We start from the raw sequence: 18952 nt of genomic DNA, 5'->3' as shown, positions 1-18952 counted from the left end.
TTAGCAAGCATTGAAGTAACTTTAAAAGCACTCTCAAAGGCCATACAAATTTCAAATGTTTTTAATGCCCATCTTAGGTGCTATAAATTTAATTAATGCTTTAAATAAAATTATTCCCCTCATTTCTACTAGGTATTTTTGCAAGACAGAAATTAACTAATAACATATGCATTAATACTTTCTTCGTATAAAGCTTAGTGTATGTAGTGACTTGAGTTCAATCAAGGTAGAATCACAGAATCATTTTGGTTGGAACAGATCTTCAGTATGATCATCTCCAAGCAACTAACACTACCAAGGTTAACAAGAAACCATGTCCCTAAGCACCATTTCCTTAGGCCTTTTGAACACCTCCAGGGATGGTGGTGACTCTACCACTTTCCCGGGAAGCACTTTCCAATGCTTTACCAACCACTTCATGAAGAAATTCTTCCTGACATCCAGTCTAAACCTCTCCAGTGTAACTTGAGGCCTTTTCCTCAGGTTCTATCCCTTGCAACCTGGGCAGGTGGTGCAGGGAGGGCACTTAGAGCTCAAGGACATGCCAGGGCCATAGTCACAGTCTGACCCTGTACCATCAGGAAGCGGGAGATGGCTGAGTGGTGGGGCTAGGAAGGCTCCCTGCTGAAGTAATGTGGTGTTTCTTTCACCCTTGGTTGGGCCAGCAAATAACTATGTCTGCTCCCTCTCTTTCAGAGTGTCACATCTTTCAGGTGCAGATCTGGCATGGTGGAACAACTTGCCCTGTACTTTTACCAGTGCACTGCACTGTAGACTGGTCAGGGCTGCAGCATCAGAGTTGCCCCAGTTGCCTCATCACTCATGATGACCAGGCCTCTGCCCTGCCATGCCTCCATGAATTCTGCTTTAGGTGCCTGACGTGCTCGGTGAAGTGGAGTCCAGAGTGCTGTCTTTGCACAAGACCAATAATAGCTATCAACTCTTGTGCTGGAGACCTGATCTACGCCACCAGCAGGGATACTGGATTAGATGATCTTTCAAGGCCCCTTCCTATCCCTGCTATTCTGCGATTCTGTACCCAGTGGCTCTAACCCACGGAGCAGCCAAACCAGCCCTGGGAGCACATCCATTGCTCACAGCAACCACACAGTGCTGTGCAGTCAGCACTGTCTGGGCTGAAACTGGGACAGGGGCGAGTGCAGCACAGTGCTGGCTCAAGTGCTGTGGCAAACAATTGTATGCGTTTTGATACACTGGCTAAATGCAGTCCTGCAAACAGTGAAAAATATGTAGCTGTGGCTTCCATTTTGATAATGGAATCTGGGAACAGGTTTCAAGATTGCTGAAAGAATCACCAGGTTTTTTTTGTATATTTGTGACCCATAAATACATTACCTGTATTTTCAAATGGAATGTATAGAGTTGCAATCAGACATGTCTCTTTATCAGACTTGTATAAGCCCTATCTTAGCAGAGAGAAATACCCTTCACTTCATGACCACACTTTATCCATGTCAGCACTTTTTGACAGTACATACATTTGTGAACAACTTTTTTCAAGGATGAAACACCAAAAGAGAAAACTTCATCCAGAATCTCTGATGAACACTTTTAGATTCACTAAGAACTGTGAACCATCACTTCACTAAGAGCCATCAAACCACTGATGCACCATTTTCACAAAAACATGGTCAAATATTATATATTTTATATGCAGCCCATGATCACATATAAAATCTCAGAGTGAAGACTGCTATTCATTGAAAGCATCCCAGACAAGCCAAAAGTTTGGGCACCCATGTTAAGATCATCAAGCTTCATATTACCAAGTCTACCATCCAACCATGTCTCTAGGCACCACATCTACACGTCTTTTATTACCTCCAGGGATGGGAGCTCAACTACTTTGCTGGAGAGCCAATTCCAATGCTTCATAACCCTTTCAGTAAAGAAAATTTCCCTATTATCCAATCTAAAACTCCTCTGAAGAAATGTGAAGCCATTTCCTCTTGTCCTATTAACCAAGCATATCACAGAATCACAGAATCACAGAATTGTAGGTCTTATAAAAGAAAAAAAAATAATCTGCAATTACAGTAATTTACTGCACAATAGCCATAAATTTCTGTATGGCTATTAAAAAAAAATAAAGAGCCTGCATTTATAGCTACATCTCACCTAATCTCCATCTCAGCACTGTATGATCCATGAGCTGGCAGGTAGAGAAAAGTACAAGAAACATTTTTTTTTGTGGAGAATGATGTCAAGAGATGAGGTCCAAGACAGGCCCAGTTTGAGCAAAGTGACTCACAACTCAAGACCACATAAAGTATGACTGAGGAATCCCAGCCCAGAAATCCTTTGTGCATACCAGTAATTACCAGGTTATCAAACTGCAAGACTGTTCCAGACTTCCTGCTCTACCAGTAACATTCCAGCTATTCTTAAGGCAATCCACACAAGATAAAGGTCCAAATAGGAAATAAGAACTAGCACAATACTTACAGCTTTTCATACAGTTGTCTAAGACAACAAGGAGAATTACTATCAGGAGCAAAGAAAGGTCTACCTAAGATCCTTTCAGAATTCCCAAAATTGAAGGGATGGCCTTTTTATAAAATGTCAGTAAAAACCAAGTATTTTCTTACGTATTATTTTCCATAGGAATATGCTCTCTTTGGAGGAAGCTAAATCATGATACACGTTTCTATGTCAGTCTGCTTCACAGAAGATTATCTAAAAAAAAATCAGAATGTCCTACATAAATCATTTTAAGAAAGACAAGAAAGAAAAATCTGAGTATTTAATTAACTGAAGACAGAAAAAATACGTGAAATTCTTTTGAAAACAAGATGAGAAAGAAAATGTGAGCCTAGCAGAATGAAGAAAGATAACAGATAATTCCCAAACATAAGCAGATATCAAGGTGTGAAAAAAGAGGACAGAAAAAAAGAGGAAGAAAACAGAAAAGGGTTTGGTGTGCGGGAATTCGTATATTCTTTGCATTAAATACCTATATATATTTAAATTTGGCTTTAAAATTAATTACAATATTTCTTGAAATAATGAATTAATCTGATGAGAAGCAACAAGCTTTAAAATGAATCCTCTTTCAATGTGGCAGTTTTACTAACTCTCATCTTCTTTTGAGCATAGAAGCCTAAGGGAAGTCTACTGACATCATAAAGTGAAAGCAAGAGATGAGAGGAGAAATCATAAAGGAAACAGTGACTTTGACAATTAACTTTATAGTTTGCTCACAGAAATCTAGTTGGAATTTTGGGTGGTCCTGTGTGGAAATAGGAGCTGGACTTGATGATCCAGCAAAGGATCATCAGTTAGAACAATGAAGGTGGTGAAGGGTCTGGAGCACAAGCTTTATGGGGAATGTTAGAAGGGACTGGAGAAGCCTGGAGGAGGCTCAAGGGAGACCTTACTGCTCTCTACAATGACCAGATAGGTGGTGGGATGGGGGTCAGCCTCTTCTGCCAGGTAACTGCAAAAGGATGAGATGGAATGGCTTTAAGCTGCCAATTTAAGTTTAAGGAGAGGTTGAGGGTGGATATTAGGAAAAAAAAAATATTCTCAGAAAGAGCGGTGAGGTATTGGAACAGGCTGCCTCAGGAGGTGCTGGAGTCACCATTCAAGAAGCATGTGGATGCAGCACTGAAGGACACGGTTATTGAGCATGGTGGTAGCGGATTGGGGTTGGACTAGATGGTCTTGGTAGTCCCTTCCAGCCTTGATGTTTCTACGATCCCTTTGTTTCCTTCCAACTTGAGATATTTTATGATTCTGTGACTCAAAAACTAACTACGAATGACAAAGTTGCCATGAGAAATTAAGACTATGAAGGATGTTTGGCTGCATGAAGTTCCTTATTTACAGATAGATTCTGTTGCTTTTACTCTACAAAAAAAGAAAAAAAGATGAGTTTCGGGGGTAAGCAAAAGCACAGCTGAAACGTGTGAAGTTTTATGTGCTGCAGGAGCTGCCCCTCATGCAGCTAGGCAAACCCTCTGAGGCCAGAAGAGGCCAAAGCCGCAGGCCTGTGTGGCAGCCAAACACCTGAACCAGTTCCCATTAACACACAACTCTGAGCACAACTTCTGCTGTGTTCATTTCTCTGAGACGGTAGCAACCAGCGGGAGCTGAAAATAATGGCAGAGCAAATAACGCATGGACACTTAAACGCGGGGACTGCTCATGCCAGCTGCATCCCCTGAACGCGTCAGGGAAGTGAAATACCGACCGCGATGACAACACTGCCAAGATGACAACGCCCTGTCGGAGCCTCTTCCTTCCCCATTGCCCCCATTGCCCCTGTGCCGTCCCACGGCCCCTCTCCCTCCCATCGCCAGCTGCAGCCCCTCCGCTCCCGCTACTCACCCGCAGCTTCGCTCCGCCCGCGGCTGCCGCAGTGGGCCGGGCCCGGCTCTACCCTCCCCCCGGCGCCCCAGGCCCCGCCCGGTCCCGCCGCGCGGACGGGCTCGGCGGCGTACGCGATGTCTGCGCTGGAATGGTTCGCGCACAAGCCCTTGGGCGGCGGCATCTTCTGGATCCAGGAGCGCTTCTACGAGTCGGGCAACCGGGCCAACATCTGGCTGGTGCGGGGCTCGCAGCGCGACCTGGTGATCGACGCGGGGCTGGGGCTGCGCAGCCTGCCCGACTACCTGCGTGCCGCGGGACTGCTGGCGCCGCCGGACGGGGCCGGCCCCCGGCCTCTGCTGGCCGTGGCCACCCACGTCCACTTCGACCACTCGGGCGGGTTGCAGCACTTCGAGGAGGTGGCGGTGCACAGCGCCGAGGCGGCCGCGCTGCTCCGTGGCGACAACTACGAGGCCGTCACCTGGCTGTCGGACCGGGAGGTGGCGCGGCCGCCGCGGCCCGGCTGGAGAGCGCGGCATTTCTGCGTCCCGCCCGTGCGGCCCAGCCGCCTATTGCAGGAGGGTAAGAGCCGCGCGGCGGCGGGCTGCGGGCACCCGTGGGCTGCGGCTGTTGTGGTTTGTGCCCTTCTTCCCGGGACGGTGGTGGGCAGTGATGGGGCCCGAGCGGGTGGCACGGAGCTGCGTCAGGACAGGAGCAGGGAGAAGGGAGGAGATGAGGGGAAGGGACTGCACAGGAGGGCGGTGCTAGCACGACCCCTATATGGGAAACCAAGGGCCGTTTGGACACTGCTCTCAGACAAGGGGTTTGGATTTGGGGTTGACAGAAACGTGTAGAAATACCTGCTGCTCTCCCAGTTTGTGTGCCTGTTGGAAGGGGGCATTTTTCCTAGAATAACAGTGGTATTACTAGGAGCAAGGATCTAGCATCTTAATACTGACTAATCAGTGTCACACCTCAGTCAGTTCTGGCATCTGCTAACTTGCTATTTGTAAACTGCTGAGGCATAACTGTATAAAGAACAAAGCAGTTTATTTAACTGTGTATCGGAAAGCATATGGGTTTGTTTAACAGAATCATAGAATCATAGAATGGCCTTGGTGGAAAAGGACCACAGTGATCATTGAGTTTTGACCCCCTGCTTTGTGCAGAGTTGCCAACCACCAGACCAGGCTGCCCAGAGCCACATCCAGCCTGGTATTGAATGCCTCCAGGAATGGGGCATCCACAGCCTCCTTAGGCAACCTGTTCAGTGCATCACCACCCTCTGGGTGAAAAACTTCCTCCTAATATCTAACCTAAACCTCCCCGTCTCAGTTTAAAGCCATTCCTCCTTGTGCTGTCACTATCCACTCTCATAAACAACCATTCCCCCTCCTGTTTATACACACCCTTCAAGTATTGAACGGTCACAATAAGGTCTCCGCAGAGCCTTCTCCAAGCTAAACAAGCCCAGTTTTTTCAACCTCTTTTCATAGGAGAGGTGCTCCAGCCCTCTGATCATCTTAGTGACCCTCCTCTGGACCCACTCCATGTCCGTCCTGTACTCGGGACCCCAGGCCTGGTTGCAGAACTCCAGATAAGGCCTCACAAGAGCTGAGTAGAGGGGGACAACCACCTCACTCTCCCTTCTGGCCACTCCTTTTTCTAATGCCATCCAGAACACAGTTGGCCTTCCAGGCTGCAAGCGCACACTGCTGGTTCATATCCAGCTTCTCATCCACCAGGACCCCCAAGTCCTTCTCTGCAGGGCTGCTCTCCCAGTTTGTATAAATACCTGGGATTGCCCTGACCCAAGTGCAGCACACTGCACGTGGTCTTGTTGTAAAGTATAAGAAAATTGTATTATTTATATAAAAGATGTTTTACAGATATATACACATATAACATATGCATGTATGTGTGTGTACAGATGTGTTTGTGTATGTATATATAAAACCACACCTCTTTTTCAGATAGATTTTGTAGGTAACAAGCTTATTTTAGCAAGCAGCTGTAGAACTTGGTGGAGCAGGAGCTAAAGAATGTGCGTACAGCAGACAAGTTAAATCAGCCTTTTGCAGATGACCAAGGTCTCCTCCTGGCTGTACTGGGCCACCATTCAGCTCAGACACAGGGAAAGGGAGAACCGAAGGCTTCAAGGAAGACCTGGTGATCCATTTAGCTCAGTGAGTCAACAGAAGGTTAAGCTGTTTATTCTTTTCTTCAATAGGAAGGAATTATTACAAAAACAAATACATTGAATGTAAGAGAGCACACACACTCAGTCCCAAAGTAACAGAAAAGTTTCTAGCACAGCATTTATTGAGCCAAACTGTGTGGAAGTGTCATGTCATGGCAGTGCATGAGCAACTGCTGTGAGTATATCTAGTACTGCACAAAATACAGAAGTCATATTCTGGTAGAATCCAAAGCCACAGCTCTTACTTTTATGTTGCCTGTTCCACATTTACTGGCATTAGTTTTTTTCTTTATCTAATCTTACAAGAGCCTTCAACCAGCTGCTTTGGCTGTTCTAGTTAAAACTGCATCTACTTCTGGTCTGCTTTATCACTTACTGTTTTCATAGTCACTTGTGTCTTCTATGACTGGCATTTTTCTTTATCTATTTCAGTTCTTTGTATATAATACGTATATCTAAATATATAATTTTATAAGTATATATAACTTAAATGTAAATAATTACACATACATAATTTTACAAGTGAATTGTACTGTATTACAAGTAAAATATATTGTGTAGATATATATGTATAGAGTTATATATAATATTCCACACATTTCTTTTAGTTTTGGATTTCATGTTCTGTTCCTTTGTGCTGTCTTTCTTGGGGCTTGGAGCAATTTAAAACCCATTGGGCCAATTTGCTCTAAAAACTTAATCTCCACAATTGTTTTATTCTTACAGTCATTTTCTGGATCAAGGATCATACAGATCATAGAATCATAGAGCAGCTAGGATTGGAAGGGACCGAGATCATCAAGCTTCAGTCCCCCTGCTACAGGCAGGGCCACCAACCTCCATATGTAATACTAGACCAGGCTGCCCAGGGCCCCATCCAACCTGGCTTTGAGCACCTCCAGGGACTGGGCATCCACAACCTCTCTGGGCAGCCTGTTCCAGCACCTCACCACAATCTTGGTAACGAAGTTCCCCCTGATATCCACCCTAAGTCTTCCCTGCTTCAACTTAGAACCATTTCCCCTTGTTCTGTCATTATTTACCCCTGCAAAGAGTTGACTTGCCTCCTATTCATAGGCTCCCTTTAGGTACTGGAAGGCTGCAGTGAGGTCACCCTGCAGCCTTCAGGCTGAACGATCCCAGCTCCCTCAGCCTGTCTTCGCAGGGGAGGTGCTCCAGCTCTCTGATCATCTTTGTGGCCCTTATCTGGACCTACTCCAACAGCTTCCTGCCTATCTTGTGCTGGCGGCCCCAGACTTGGACGCAGTACTCCAGATGGGGCCTCACAAGGGCACTGTTGAGAGGGACAGTCACCTTCCTGTCCCTGCTGGCTACCCCTCTTCTGATGGAGCCCAGGATACCAGATCTTCCCAAAAGACTAGCTTGGTACTTTCTACTATCAAGTCTTCTTGGCATTTCCTTTAAAAGAGAACTTGCCTGAAAATTTTCTTTGTAGTAGCTAGCTGCTTGCTTGTACTACGAACCAGTTTCACTGATGGGTACAGCGTAGTGAAATGCTTTCTCTACACTGGCTTCCAGACTGCATTCAAGTGCTTTGCAAATGGAGGCGAGTGGATGAAGAGCAGCATCCCTGCCCTCAGCACTTGAAGTAGTCCTCACTAAGTAGTTCCCAGCCCAGGCACAGGGGTTGACATTACCTGGAAATACAGTGCTTCCTACTCAAGTCCCAACACATGTGAGGTCATGCCTTTCAGAATTGCTTAGTATTGAGAAAATTTGAAGCATACCTGCCTGTGACATAAGATATATGTGTAACTTTAAGATTTCTAACTTAGGAGTTTGGTAGCTTTTTCTTGTTGACTTTGCAACTTGAAATGCTTACTGCAGTTCTAAGCATTGTTGTCTTAGAATCTGTCAGTGCCTGCAGGTTCTCATTTCATGAAGCTTGTGGTGTTGGATATTAACTTGTTCAAAATGGTTTTGTGTAGTTATTACACATGTGCTTCCAATAAGGTTTCTTATTCCTTCCCTGCACAGCCCTAAAGTTTACAGATTTACCACCTGTGAATTGTACTGTTACAATTAAGCATGCATTGTAACTTAAAATTAACAACAGTCTTGTTAATTATTCTTCATTTTTGGACTGACTTTCAAGTACAAGATCGGGGGCTAATACAATGAAAAGGAATTCATGTTTAAGTTGGTGGAACAAATGAGCTAAAGTGAAGAATGTTCTGTTTTTATGTGCCTTATTCAAGATGATAAAAAAAAAATCACTCTATTTCGAGGCAAAGCTTGCTCCTCCTCCAGCAATTTATGTTCTGTCATTCTGCACTGACTGCAGTGGACTTCTGGGTGAACTGGGGATAAATTTTAATAAACTGAAAAATTTTACAGACTTTCAAAGGAGTGGCTTAGATGATTTCTGTTTGTTTCCAATTTTATTTTCCCTATCACATTCCCTATTGTTTAGCATAATAGGATGAAAATAGGCTCAGTTAATACAGGTAGTTCAAGGCTGTGCTATTAGTTACAATCACTGGAAAATGCTATTTTGTCCAGTGTATTTTTCAAATTCTTTGGCACACAGCAAGAAAAAAAGGCCCTGGTGCATGCGCGGTATGTATGAAACACTCAGCGTATGGGTAGGCTGTACTTCTTTTGTGGTGCTCAATGTGCATGTTAAGTGCATACATTTCCCTGTTGCGTATATGTTTGCAGGAGATGTAATCAGCCTTGGAGACCGGCAGCTCACCGTCATGCACATGCCTGGCCACTCCCGAGGAAGTATTTGCTTACATGACCGAGAACACAAGATTTTATTCAGTGGAGATGTCGTGTATGATGGATCCATGATTGACTGGCTTCCCTACAGCAACATAAGTGACTACATTGTGAGCTGCCAGCGCCTCATGGAGTTGGTGGACAGAGGTCTTGTAGAGAAGGTACTTCCTGGGCACTTCAACATATTTGGAGCAGAAAGGCTGTATCGATTAGCTTCCAACTATATCTCAAAAGCTGGAGTTTGTCACAAAATCTCAACTTGTGCCATGAGATCCATTGCAAGCATAGCACTTCACCTTACAAATTCCAGGGGTACTTCTTCCTGAGCATGCATTTATGTTGTCTGTCTCCCAGAGAGAAATCAAAGGACTTGTGAAAATGATGACACAAGACAAAGCAGTATGCTTTAGGAAAGAGCTGGCAAAATGATGTGGATGAGCTGTAAAAATTCTCCTTATGTTTGCTTGCTCTGTTCCTGTTTTTGTGGGGAAAAAAATCATAAACTAGTAGCTTAGCCAGAGCTGCCATTTTTCCTTGTATTTTTTCAGGGCAAGTTTGCACAGGTATTGTGATTGAAATATATTGTTTTATTTTTGATATGCTTCTGACAGATAAATATATGCCAAAATGAGACTTCTTACATCCATGCCTGAAACTTTGTTGATGTAGCACTAAGATGGTAGGTGTTCACTTGATCCCTGCTCAGGCTTTGGCTTAACACAGCTCATGTTAAGGCCTGATTTGTGCTGAGAGCAGCACCATCAGGTGCAGATGAGAGCAACGCATAGGTAGGATGCTGTGGGCAAAGTAATAAGGGCCATGGTGCAGCTGTTACCACCTGGAGCTTGCTGTCCCCTGCTGCAGACACCTCCAGCATTTTTGTAAAGTTTCTGCACCATCCACTAGTGTATGGAAATGGTATAGACCAAACTCTTAAGCTGGATGATATAGGTAGGTCAGCTGACACAAACTCCTTTTGATGTGGATACAACAGCTTCCAGATCATTAGGGTTATCATGCTTTTGAGTGTGATCCAGGGGACATGTGCACCCCATGGAAGAGTATGATAAGCACTGTCACAGGAAGGGAACTATTTTGCTTAGAGGTGTGCAAGTTACATTATTAGGGAAATTGTGAGCTACTGAAGTAATGAATTGATGAATGCACGTGTTTAACGTTGTAGTCTGTACAACATGGATTGAAACCTTGCTTGGTGTGGTGATGTTTTTTTCTGACAATCTCATTAAATAAAGTTTAATTTATACTTTATTTACAAATGAGAGATCCAAATAGACTGTGACAAACTTAAAACCTTTATTTGTGTTTAAGAGTCTTGTTGTGTATGTGGATTGTAGCTTGGCTGTTAATGCTCTGTGGGAAGAAAGGAGGCAGTAACATTGCCTTGCTCCACTGCAGTGTTGGATTAAACAGCTGGTGCACTTGCCTCCACGCAATGAATGTATCTTTGACTGTTTACTGTTTGCTTATGAAGTATTTTGATGCATTTGGTTTTTATGGAAAGTGCATTGAATTTGAGTCTGTTCCAAAACAAGCTGAATACACTGAGAAATGCTAAATGACATTGTAACTTGCTTATTTAAAAGCTGTTAAAATGTTTAAAGTTTGTGTAATTGTTCTAGCAGTCTATATATTCAACTTCTTTAAAAGGACACTGTCTTATACTATTTTTGTATATAGATTTGTAATTTCCTTACAAGAGATTGCAGGTGTTTATCCCAAATTCTAGTGGAGTTTAGCCTTATTTGTTTGACTTTCACTTTATGTGAAAGATCACCTTTTTTTTTTTTTTTTTTTTTTTTTTTTTTTTCTCCCCTCTCATCATACCCAAGAGAAAGGTAGCCTTAATTTTGGGCTCTAAGGCATGGATTAGTGGAGATGAGTGGCCTTGATAACAAATGTAAATTCTGGGGATAGAAGCATTTTTGGGGGGAAACCAGCTGCAAAAGCTGTGCAAAAATAGTGAAGGAGAACATCTTACATAATCCTTTTTATTCTTCTTTCGCAGTTCTCTGCATTCCTGTCTTTACAATTAGAGTGTGTTCTTCACCAAGAGTAGTACTGATACACTGTGATGCACCTCATTCTTGTTAGCAGTGCCTGTCTCTTCTTACAAGCTAGAGCAAAATGTAAATACGCAGAACTGGTGTGGCACCTGGAAAACTTGTTATAATTTGGATGTATCACAGTCTTTTTGCAAAAGCCATTCTGTGTAGAGGCACAGAACAAGCTTCACCATATGGTTTTCCTTTTTTCCCTGCTGACTGACATACAGTACTGTTTGTGTAGCAATACAGTTCTTCATAGCCAGGGGTTTTGTAATGGGCAGTTGAGAGTATGGTGCAATGTGGAAAAGTCAGAACAGGCAAAGAAATACAGAGCACTGGATGTTCTAGCAAGAGTGACTGACATCTGGAAGATCATACCAGTAGTAGTTTTGCTCTGTGCTGTACAGCAACATGGACAGAGGCTTATTCTGTCAGAAGGGCTGCCAATATGTATGGCAGTTAGTACAGTTCTGTAATTGTTAAGTAGTAGATTAAGGTCGAGTTCAATTAGCTTGTTTTCTTACACACCTGTAACTTGCTTATTTGCTCTACCCTTATGGCACCTGAAGTCGGATACACAGAACCAGAACTCTAAATAGGAAGCTCACAGGCTTGCCAATGGAAAAGGAGAGAATTCCTCCCTCATTTGTTTTTAAATCTGTGCTATGTATTAGCTACAAGATCCTTAACTGTTCAGGTTAGTGTTAGAACACCATGTTAAACCATGTTTAAGCCCAGTAAGTATATGCAACAAATGCAGTTACCTGTTGTTTTTTTTGTTTGTATTTTTTCCTTGACAAAACTATGGAATAATTTCCTAGATCAGAAGTGAGCTTTATATGAACATAGCCCAAAAATGGGGTGTGTTAGTAAACTGCTGCTATAATCCAGATAAAAATAATTTGGGGGGATCTTAAAATTATTTTTGTATTGTAGAAGTTCACTACTAAGTAAATGATGTGTCTTAAATATAAAGAACTGGCTCAAACTATTTTTGTTAAGAATTGCTCAGTTTTTTGTCGTAAAGTTCGACAGTGTCCCTTTAATGCTACTTGGACTAAATATTTAAAACATACATTTTAAATTTTAATATTGCAACACCTTGGGCATTTAGAACTGTTGCTTTATCATTAAATCTAAATGTATGTTAATTCAATTTTCAGTAGACTGAGAAATCTACAAAAAAAAAAAAATCAGATGGAAAGTTGTGCTCTGTAATCTGTTAAAGACTTTTGTGGTGTTTACATTTTACAAAGACAAAAAATTTGTCACAGATAATAAAAGTGTTATAATTCTACACAGTCTAGCAATGATTTCTAGACATTTTGAAGATAAATATTTTTCCACTGAGTCGCTAGTAGTATCTTTCACTTTTCTTAGTAAGAGACTGCATTACAAACATTTATGTATCATCATAGAATCATAGAATGGCCTTGGTGGAAAAGGACCACAATGATCATTGAGTTTCAATCCCCCTGCTTTGTGCAGAGTTGCCAACCACCAGACCAGGCTGCCCGGTGCCACATCCAGCCTGGTATTGAATGCCTCCAGGAATGGGGCACCCACAACCTTCTTGGGTTACCTGTTCAGTGCATCACCACCCTCTGTGTGAAAAACTTCCTCCTAGTATCCAACCCAACCTAAATTTTCTCTATCTTAGTTTAAAACATTTCCCCTTTCTCCTATCACTGTCCACCCTCATAAAAAGCTGTTGTTCCTTCTGTTTATATGCTCCCTTCAGGTATTGAATGGTCACAATAAGGTCTCCCCGGAGCCTTCTCCAAGCTAAACAAGCCCAGTTTTTTCAACTTTTCTTCATAGAAGAGGTGCTCCAGCCCTCTGATCATCTTAGTGGTCCTTCTCTGGAAGGACCCACTCCAAGAGCACTGTACCTTTCTTGTGCTGGGGGTCCCAGGCCTAGACGCAGTAGTGCAGATGGAGCCTCACAAGAGCTCAGTAGAGGGGGACAATCACCTCCCTCTCCCTGCAGGCCACTCCTTTTAATGCAGCCTTCCAGGCTGCAAGCGCACACTGCTGGCTCATGTCCAGCTTCTTGTCTATCAGGACCCTTCTTCACAGGGCTGCGCTCAAGGGCTTCTTCGCCCAATCTATATAAACACCTGGGATTACCCCAGCCCAAGTGCTACAGCTTGCACTTTGAGTTATTGAACCTCATTAGGTTCACATGGGCCCACTTCTTCAGCCTGTCCAGGTCCTTCTGGATGTCTTCCCTTCCTTCCAGTGTATCAACTGCACTGCTCAGCTTGGTGTCATCCATAAATTTGCTGAGGGTGCACTCAGTGCCATGATCTGTGTCACTGATGAAGATGGGGAAGAGCACCGGTCCCAAGACTGACCACTGGGGGATACTGCTTGTGATTGGCCTCCACCCTGACACGGAACCATTGATCATAATCCTTCTGTTGCATCCAGCCAACCAGTTCTTAATCCACCGAACAGTCCATCTTTCAAAACCATGCCTCCCCAATTTAGAGAGAAGGATGCGGTGAGGGACCATGTCAAAGGCTTTGCAGAAGTCCGAGAAGATGACATCCATTGCCCCTCCCCACCCCATCCACCAAAGCCATCACTCCATCACAGAAGGCTACCAGATAGGTTGGGCATGAGCTGCCCTTGGCGAATCCATGCTGGCTGTCTCAAATAACCTCTTTATCTTGTACGTGCCTTAACAGCTTCTAGGAGGATCTGCTCCGTGATGTTCCCAGGCATAGAGGTGAGGCTCACTGGCCTGTAGTTCCCTGGGTTATCCTTTCTCCCTTTCTTAAAATTGGAGTAATGTTTCCCTTTTCGCAATCATTAGAGATTTCAGCAGCCAGCCATGATTTTTCAAATATTCTGGAGAGCAGCTCGGCAACCACATCAGCCATCTCTAGGCTGGATCATCCCCTAGGATGGATATCATCTGGCCTCATGGACTTACATACATTCACTTTCATGAGGAGGTCTTGGACTTGTTCCACTGTTGCAGTGGAAGGGAATCTGCTCCTTTCACACACATCCAGAGGTTCAGGGTCCTGGCAGACATGGGTAGGAGCCTGACCACCAGAGAAGACCCAGGCAAAGCACTTATTGAGCACCTCAGCTTTTTCCATGTCTAAGGAAACCACTTCTCCGTCCTCATTTAGTCATAGAGTGATGCTGCAAAGTTTATACAAAAGCACGAGTGGTGCTTATTAAAAAACAAAATAAAACAAAAACTCACAAAAAAGGCTTTACCATATATCACAGTTAATCTTTTCCATGGAATTTGCATGCCAAATATTGATATGATGGAAGCATTTATCAATTTGAGTTTGTTTTAACTTAAATTTTTATTTTCACGCATGACAACAGCTAAAGACAGCTATTAACTGCACTTGAAACAAAAAATGTTTACATTGCTAGTGTTCAGCACACCACTGGAAGTTGAAATGATGCCTATCATGCTTCACGTTTGGTTTCTTGATAAAGGGCAAGGCTCTAATTAATTGTGCACAGTCAGCCTCTGGAGGATTGGTTAGTGCTGACCATAGTGACACGCAGATTTGCAGCTGGTGTGTTTCTCAAGGTAATTAAGAGATATACATGGCTTGGGACCTGTATTTACAAATGAGTTCATTTGGTACCATTGACAGATGGTGCAGACCATCTCCCCTTCAGTGGGATCATGGGAAATAGAAATAACTTTCCCCCAAATGGAATGACCTGGGCTAATGAGAGCTTTGTTAAACTACTTAAAGCTCAACAGAATCCAGAGTGAATGTAATAACTACTTGTCTTAAAGCCATTAGCAACCACTGTGTATTCCACGTAAATTCTAGATGGTTTACATCAGAAGATGCTGATACCTATTCTGATTTTGAACAGGAGATACAAGATTTCTAATCTCCTGGACCCTCAAATTCAGCTTGGGAGACGGGAACAGATGCATTTCAAATATTAAAGAAATTAGGAATAGAGAAATAAGCATTCACTTAAAATGAAGGTATGGCTGGCAGATCTACAAATGGCTTTCAGAAAGCAGTAGATGAGTTTGTGAATTACTTAAAAGCTAAAGATAAAATGAATTATAGAATTTTCAAGGTTACCCCCAAAATAAGCAATTACTTTCCTTCCTAAGTTAGCAATACACTGTTGTGAGGCACCCACTAGCGTTACTTTGTCTCATCTATTTGTGGATAGTCATTTCAGAAGGGATATTGCCAGCTTTAAAAATCTAAGGGTTCACCAGTCACAGTTACTATAACTAAAATAAAATATTTACTTTTTTTTCTTTTCAGTTTTTAATTCCTGACATCTCCATTTCACGTGCAACCTCAGAAAAGCAACTACCTTTACTGAGGTGATAAACAGCGTGTTCTAAGGCCAGGGTTGTAAAGACACTGACTTCTTACACTTGCAAAACTGATCAGCTTAGTATAATCAAATTTAGAAGCAGAGCACACACAGGCTTTCTCATAAGAGCAGAAAGAGACCTGTGTGCCCCCTTCTGGATACATTATGGTGGAGCAGGAACTTCCAGCAGATCAAGAAATCCTACCAACACCATCTGAAAACACTGTCAGATGATCTGCTTTTAGAGTCACAGGATCACCAAGGTTGAAAAAGACCTCAAAGATTATCCAGTCCTACCATCCACTTACCACCAACATTTCTCCACTACAAAATGTCCCTTAGTACAACATCTAAACAGTTCTTGAACGTCTCCAGAGACAGTGATGCCTCCACCTCTGTTCCCACAGAACACACAGGTGTGGGACCTGTTCCCACACCTGAACATTCTTTCAGAGATTTTTCCTAATGTCCAACCATTCCCTCTAGTCCTACCATTAGTTAGATGGGAGAAGAGGCCAAACCCCACCTCACCATGATCTCCTTTCATGGAGTTGTAGAGAGCGATAAAGTCTCCCATGAGCCTCCTGCAGTCTAACAATCAAAGTTCCCTCAGCTACTCCTCATAAGACTTATGCTCCAGACTCTTCAGCTGAACAATGACCAAAACCCCGAGATCCTTTTCCTCCACAGTCTTCCAGCCACTCTGCCCCAAGCCTGTAGTGTTGTCTGGGGTTATTGTGACCTGGCACTTGGTTGGGCTTTTGCTCTTCTTTCTGCGTACCAACATCCTTGGACTCTTCCTGAGTGGCTTGCCCCTTTATTCACATGTGGTAAACTCTTTTTTATGCCCTGAGTCTCAGCAGAAGTTCCCCATTCAACCAGGCTGGTCTTCCCCACCAACTCATCATACGGCACACGGGAACAACATCCACATGGTTGAGCTATTCGCATGGGACAGTTCCACTTCGGTAGAAGCTGTTAAACAAATCTGTCTGCCCCTGTTTGCCCACACACACTACAAGTGACATGGCAGCAGGGACACAAAGTGTCATGGAATCATAGAATGGCTTGGCTTGGAAGGGACATCAAGGATTGTCTCGCTCCAATTTACAGGAGGGAGAGGAGGTTCTTTTATTATCTATATACCCGGCGGCGTGAGATTAAGAAGCAACGGTTCAAATGTTGGTCCAACCAGTTTATTATAAATCTTAATCAGGGGAAATGGGGAAGGGAGAACGGACACTATTATGAATTAGGGTAATGGGGGAAGGGAAGGAGGGCGATAGAAAAGATAGAAAAGGAGAAGCAAGGGGTCTTTATAGGCAGCAAGAGGGAGATAGTCACCACCATGGATCCAGCGAGGTTCGTAGTTCAGTCTTTGATCTTCAGTAGCGGTGGGTCGTCAGGCAGAGTTGTCCTGTTGCCAATGACGATGACGACCATGGTGATGATGGCCCTTTTTCAATGCTTCAAAGTGATTGAGTCAGCTGTTTTTGGAGTGACAGCTCAAATCCAAAGTGGTCGAGTCAGCTCTCCTTTGAGTGACAGCTCAAACCCAAGGTGGTTGAGTCAGTTCTCCTTGCAGTGGCAGCTTCAGGCTCTGGGATCTCAGCAGGAACCTCCTTTGTTCTTATCTTTCTGGCCTTGCCAGCAGATAAGAGGAAGCAGGGAGGCACCAACTTGCATCTTGCCTTCGCAAGATACAATGGTATCATCCACCAGCCTTCCATACTTAGCTGGAGCGGTTTGGCCACAGGCCAGATCTTCTGCCAGTGAACACTCCTGAGCACTCTCTTCCGCTCTTCTACAGAGCAAGCAGCTCTGGGGGAAGGGGCTTGCAAATGTTCCCAAAGCGATATCCATTGTCACACAGTTAGCACCCATCACTTGCCTCCTTGACAAGTCACTCAGAGTCTTATCACAAGAAAAACCTCAGGAAGCAAGCTTTGAGCCAAAAAAAAAAAACAAAGAAGGATTCTCACAAGGATCATCCATTTCCAACCAACCTCCCTGCTATGAGCACTGTTGCCCATTGTCACAAACTAATGGCACACTGAGGTGTTATTTTTTCAGTCAAGGTTTTCTTATCAGTGAAATGCATTGTTTCCCCCACCTGCACAGTGTTAACATTGGCTCATGCACTGGTTTCCAAAGCATGAAAACACCAGTGGAAAGGAGCACTGTAAAACGGATTGCTTCCCCTGCAAATTTATCATGTTCCATGCTGCTATCAGACCATGATTGAATTCTTAGAATAAGTATCAGAGTACTTCACACGTAGGCTTTCATGTGTTTTTTAAGAAGATCCACGCAAAGCTGACTTTCAGAAGCCAGAAAATCTGGATAAAACCGTTCCCATACACTGAGTCCGCACAACCATGTCGCTGCTGACGTTTCTCAAGGGTGACACAGGACACATAGGCCGCGCCCTACAGGAGCCAACCCCCAGCCTGCAGAGAGCGGCACCTTCTGCGCCGCCCTGCGCGGGCCGGAAAAAAGCATGCCTACCCACACTCCCAAAATGGCGCCGTCGGCACCTGACTAACAGCCTCAGCAAGTCCCGCCCCTTCTGCTGCCTCTCACGGAAAGCTTCCTTCTGCTAGAATGGCAGAGAAGTAGCCTATGAGCGTGTCAAGGGGGCGGGAGCAGGTCCGGCTGCTAGCCAATCAGGCGCTGCAATACGGCGAGGAGGGCGCGGTTGGCGTTTCCACGGAGAAGGCAGCGCGGCGCGCTCCATTCGTGGCGGTAGTATGAGCCTGTCCGTGAGGTACGTGTGGGACCGCGGGCAGGAGCGGCCGGGGTCGGGCTGCGGGGGCTGCAATGGTGAGGAGGAGGCGCTCCTGTGGAGCGGCAGGGCCTCGCCACCGCCGTGTTTGTGTCAGCGTTTATCCGCATTCGGAGCTGTAAATGCGTTCCTCCCGGCTGCTCGTCCCGGGGCGGCAGCCGTTCCGGCACGGTGAGGCACGCCGTCGCCGCTCGGCCTTGCATGTCAGGCAGAGCCAGCCTGTGCTTCTCGTGTCCATTTCTGGAGCCTGCCCGGTGCCGTTCGTTGGTTGGTGACAGCTAAATCTCAGCTGCCTGGTTAATCTCTGATGTCAATTAGAATTAGATAATCTTCAGTGAGAGGGAAAAAAAACCAGCTAATTACAGGCTGTGGAAAATAAGCATCTTTGGAAAGCAGGTCTGCGTTCACACATCTGTGCACTGTACAGTAAGTGGTACCGCATGTTTTGTCACTGCTGCAGGCAAACAAATGAATATAGAGGGATTCCTGAGC

General features: G+C 44.3%; 1 protein-coding gene across 1 annotated transcript; it reads left to right on the top strand.

Annotated features, from left to right (window-relative positions):
- Window positions 1–4466: 4466 nt before the first annotated feature.
- MBLAC2 (metallo-beta-lactamase domain containing 2) lies at window positions 4467–9600 on the top strand (the record flags this gene model as incomplete). The annotated part of the gene is made up of 2 exons (XM_079548716.1): window positions 4467–4911; window positions 9212–9600. 2 exons carry the CDS (start codon window positions 4467–4469, stop codon window positions 9598–9600), a joined length of 834 nt encoding a protein of 277 aa, XP_079404842.1.
- Between the last annotated feature and the right edge of the window lie 9352 nt (window positions 9601–18952).

This window comes from Tetrao urogallus (genome assembly GCF_951394365.1).
Source record: "Tetrao urogallus genome assembly, chromosome: Z".
NCBI classification, from domain to species: Eukaryota; Metazoa; Chordata; class Aves; order Galliformes; family Phasianidae; genus Tetrao; species Tetrao urogallus.
The sequence above is the reverse complement of the archived record's forward strand: the minus strand, read 5'-3'. Positions and strand labels throughout refer to the sequence as shown.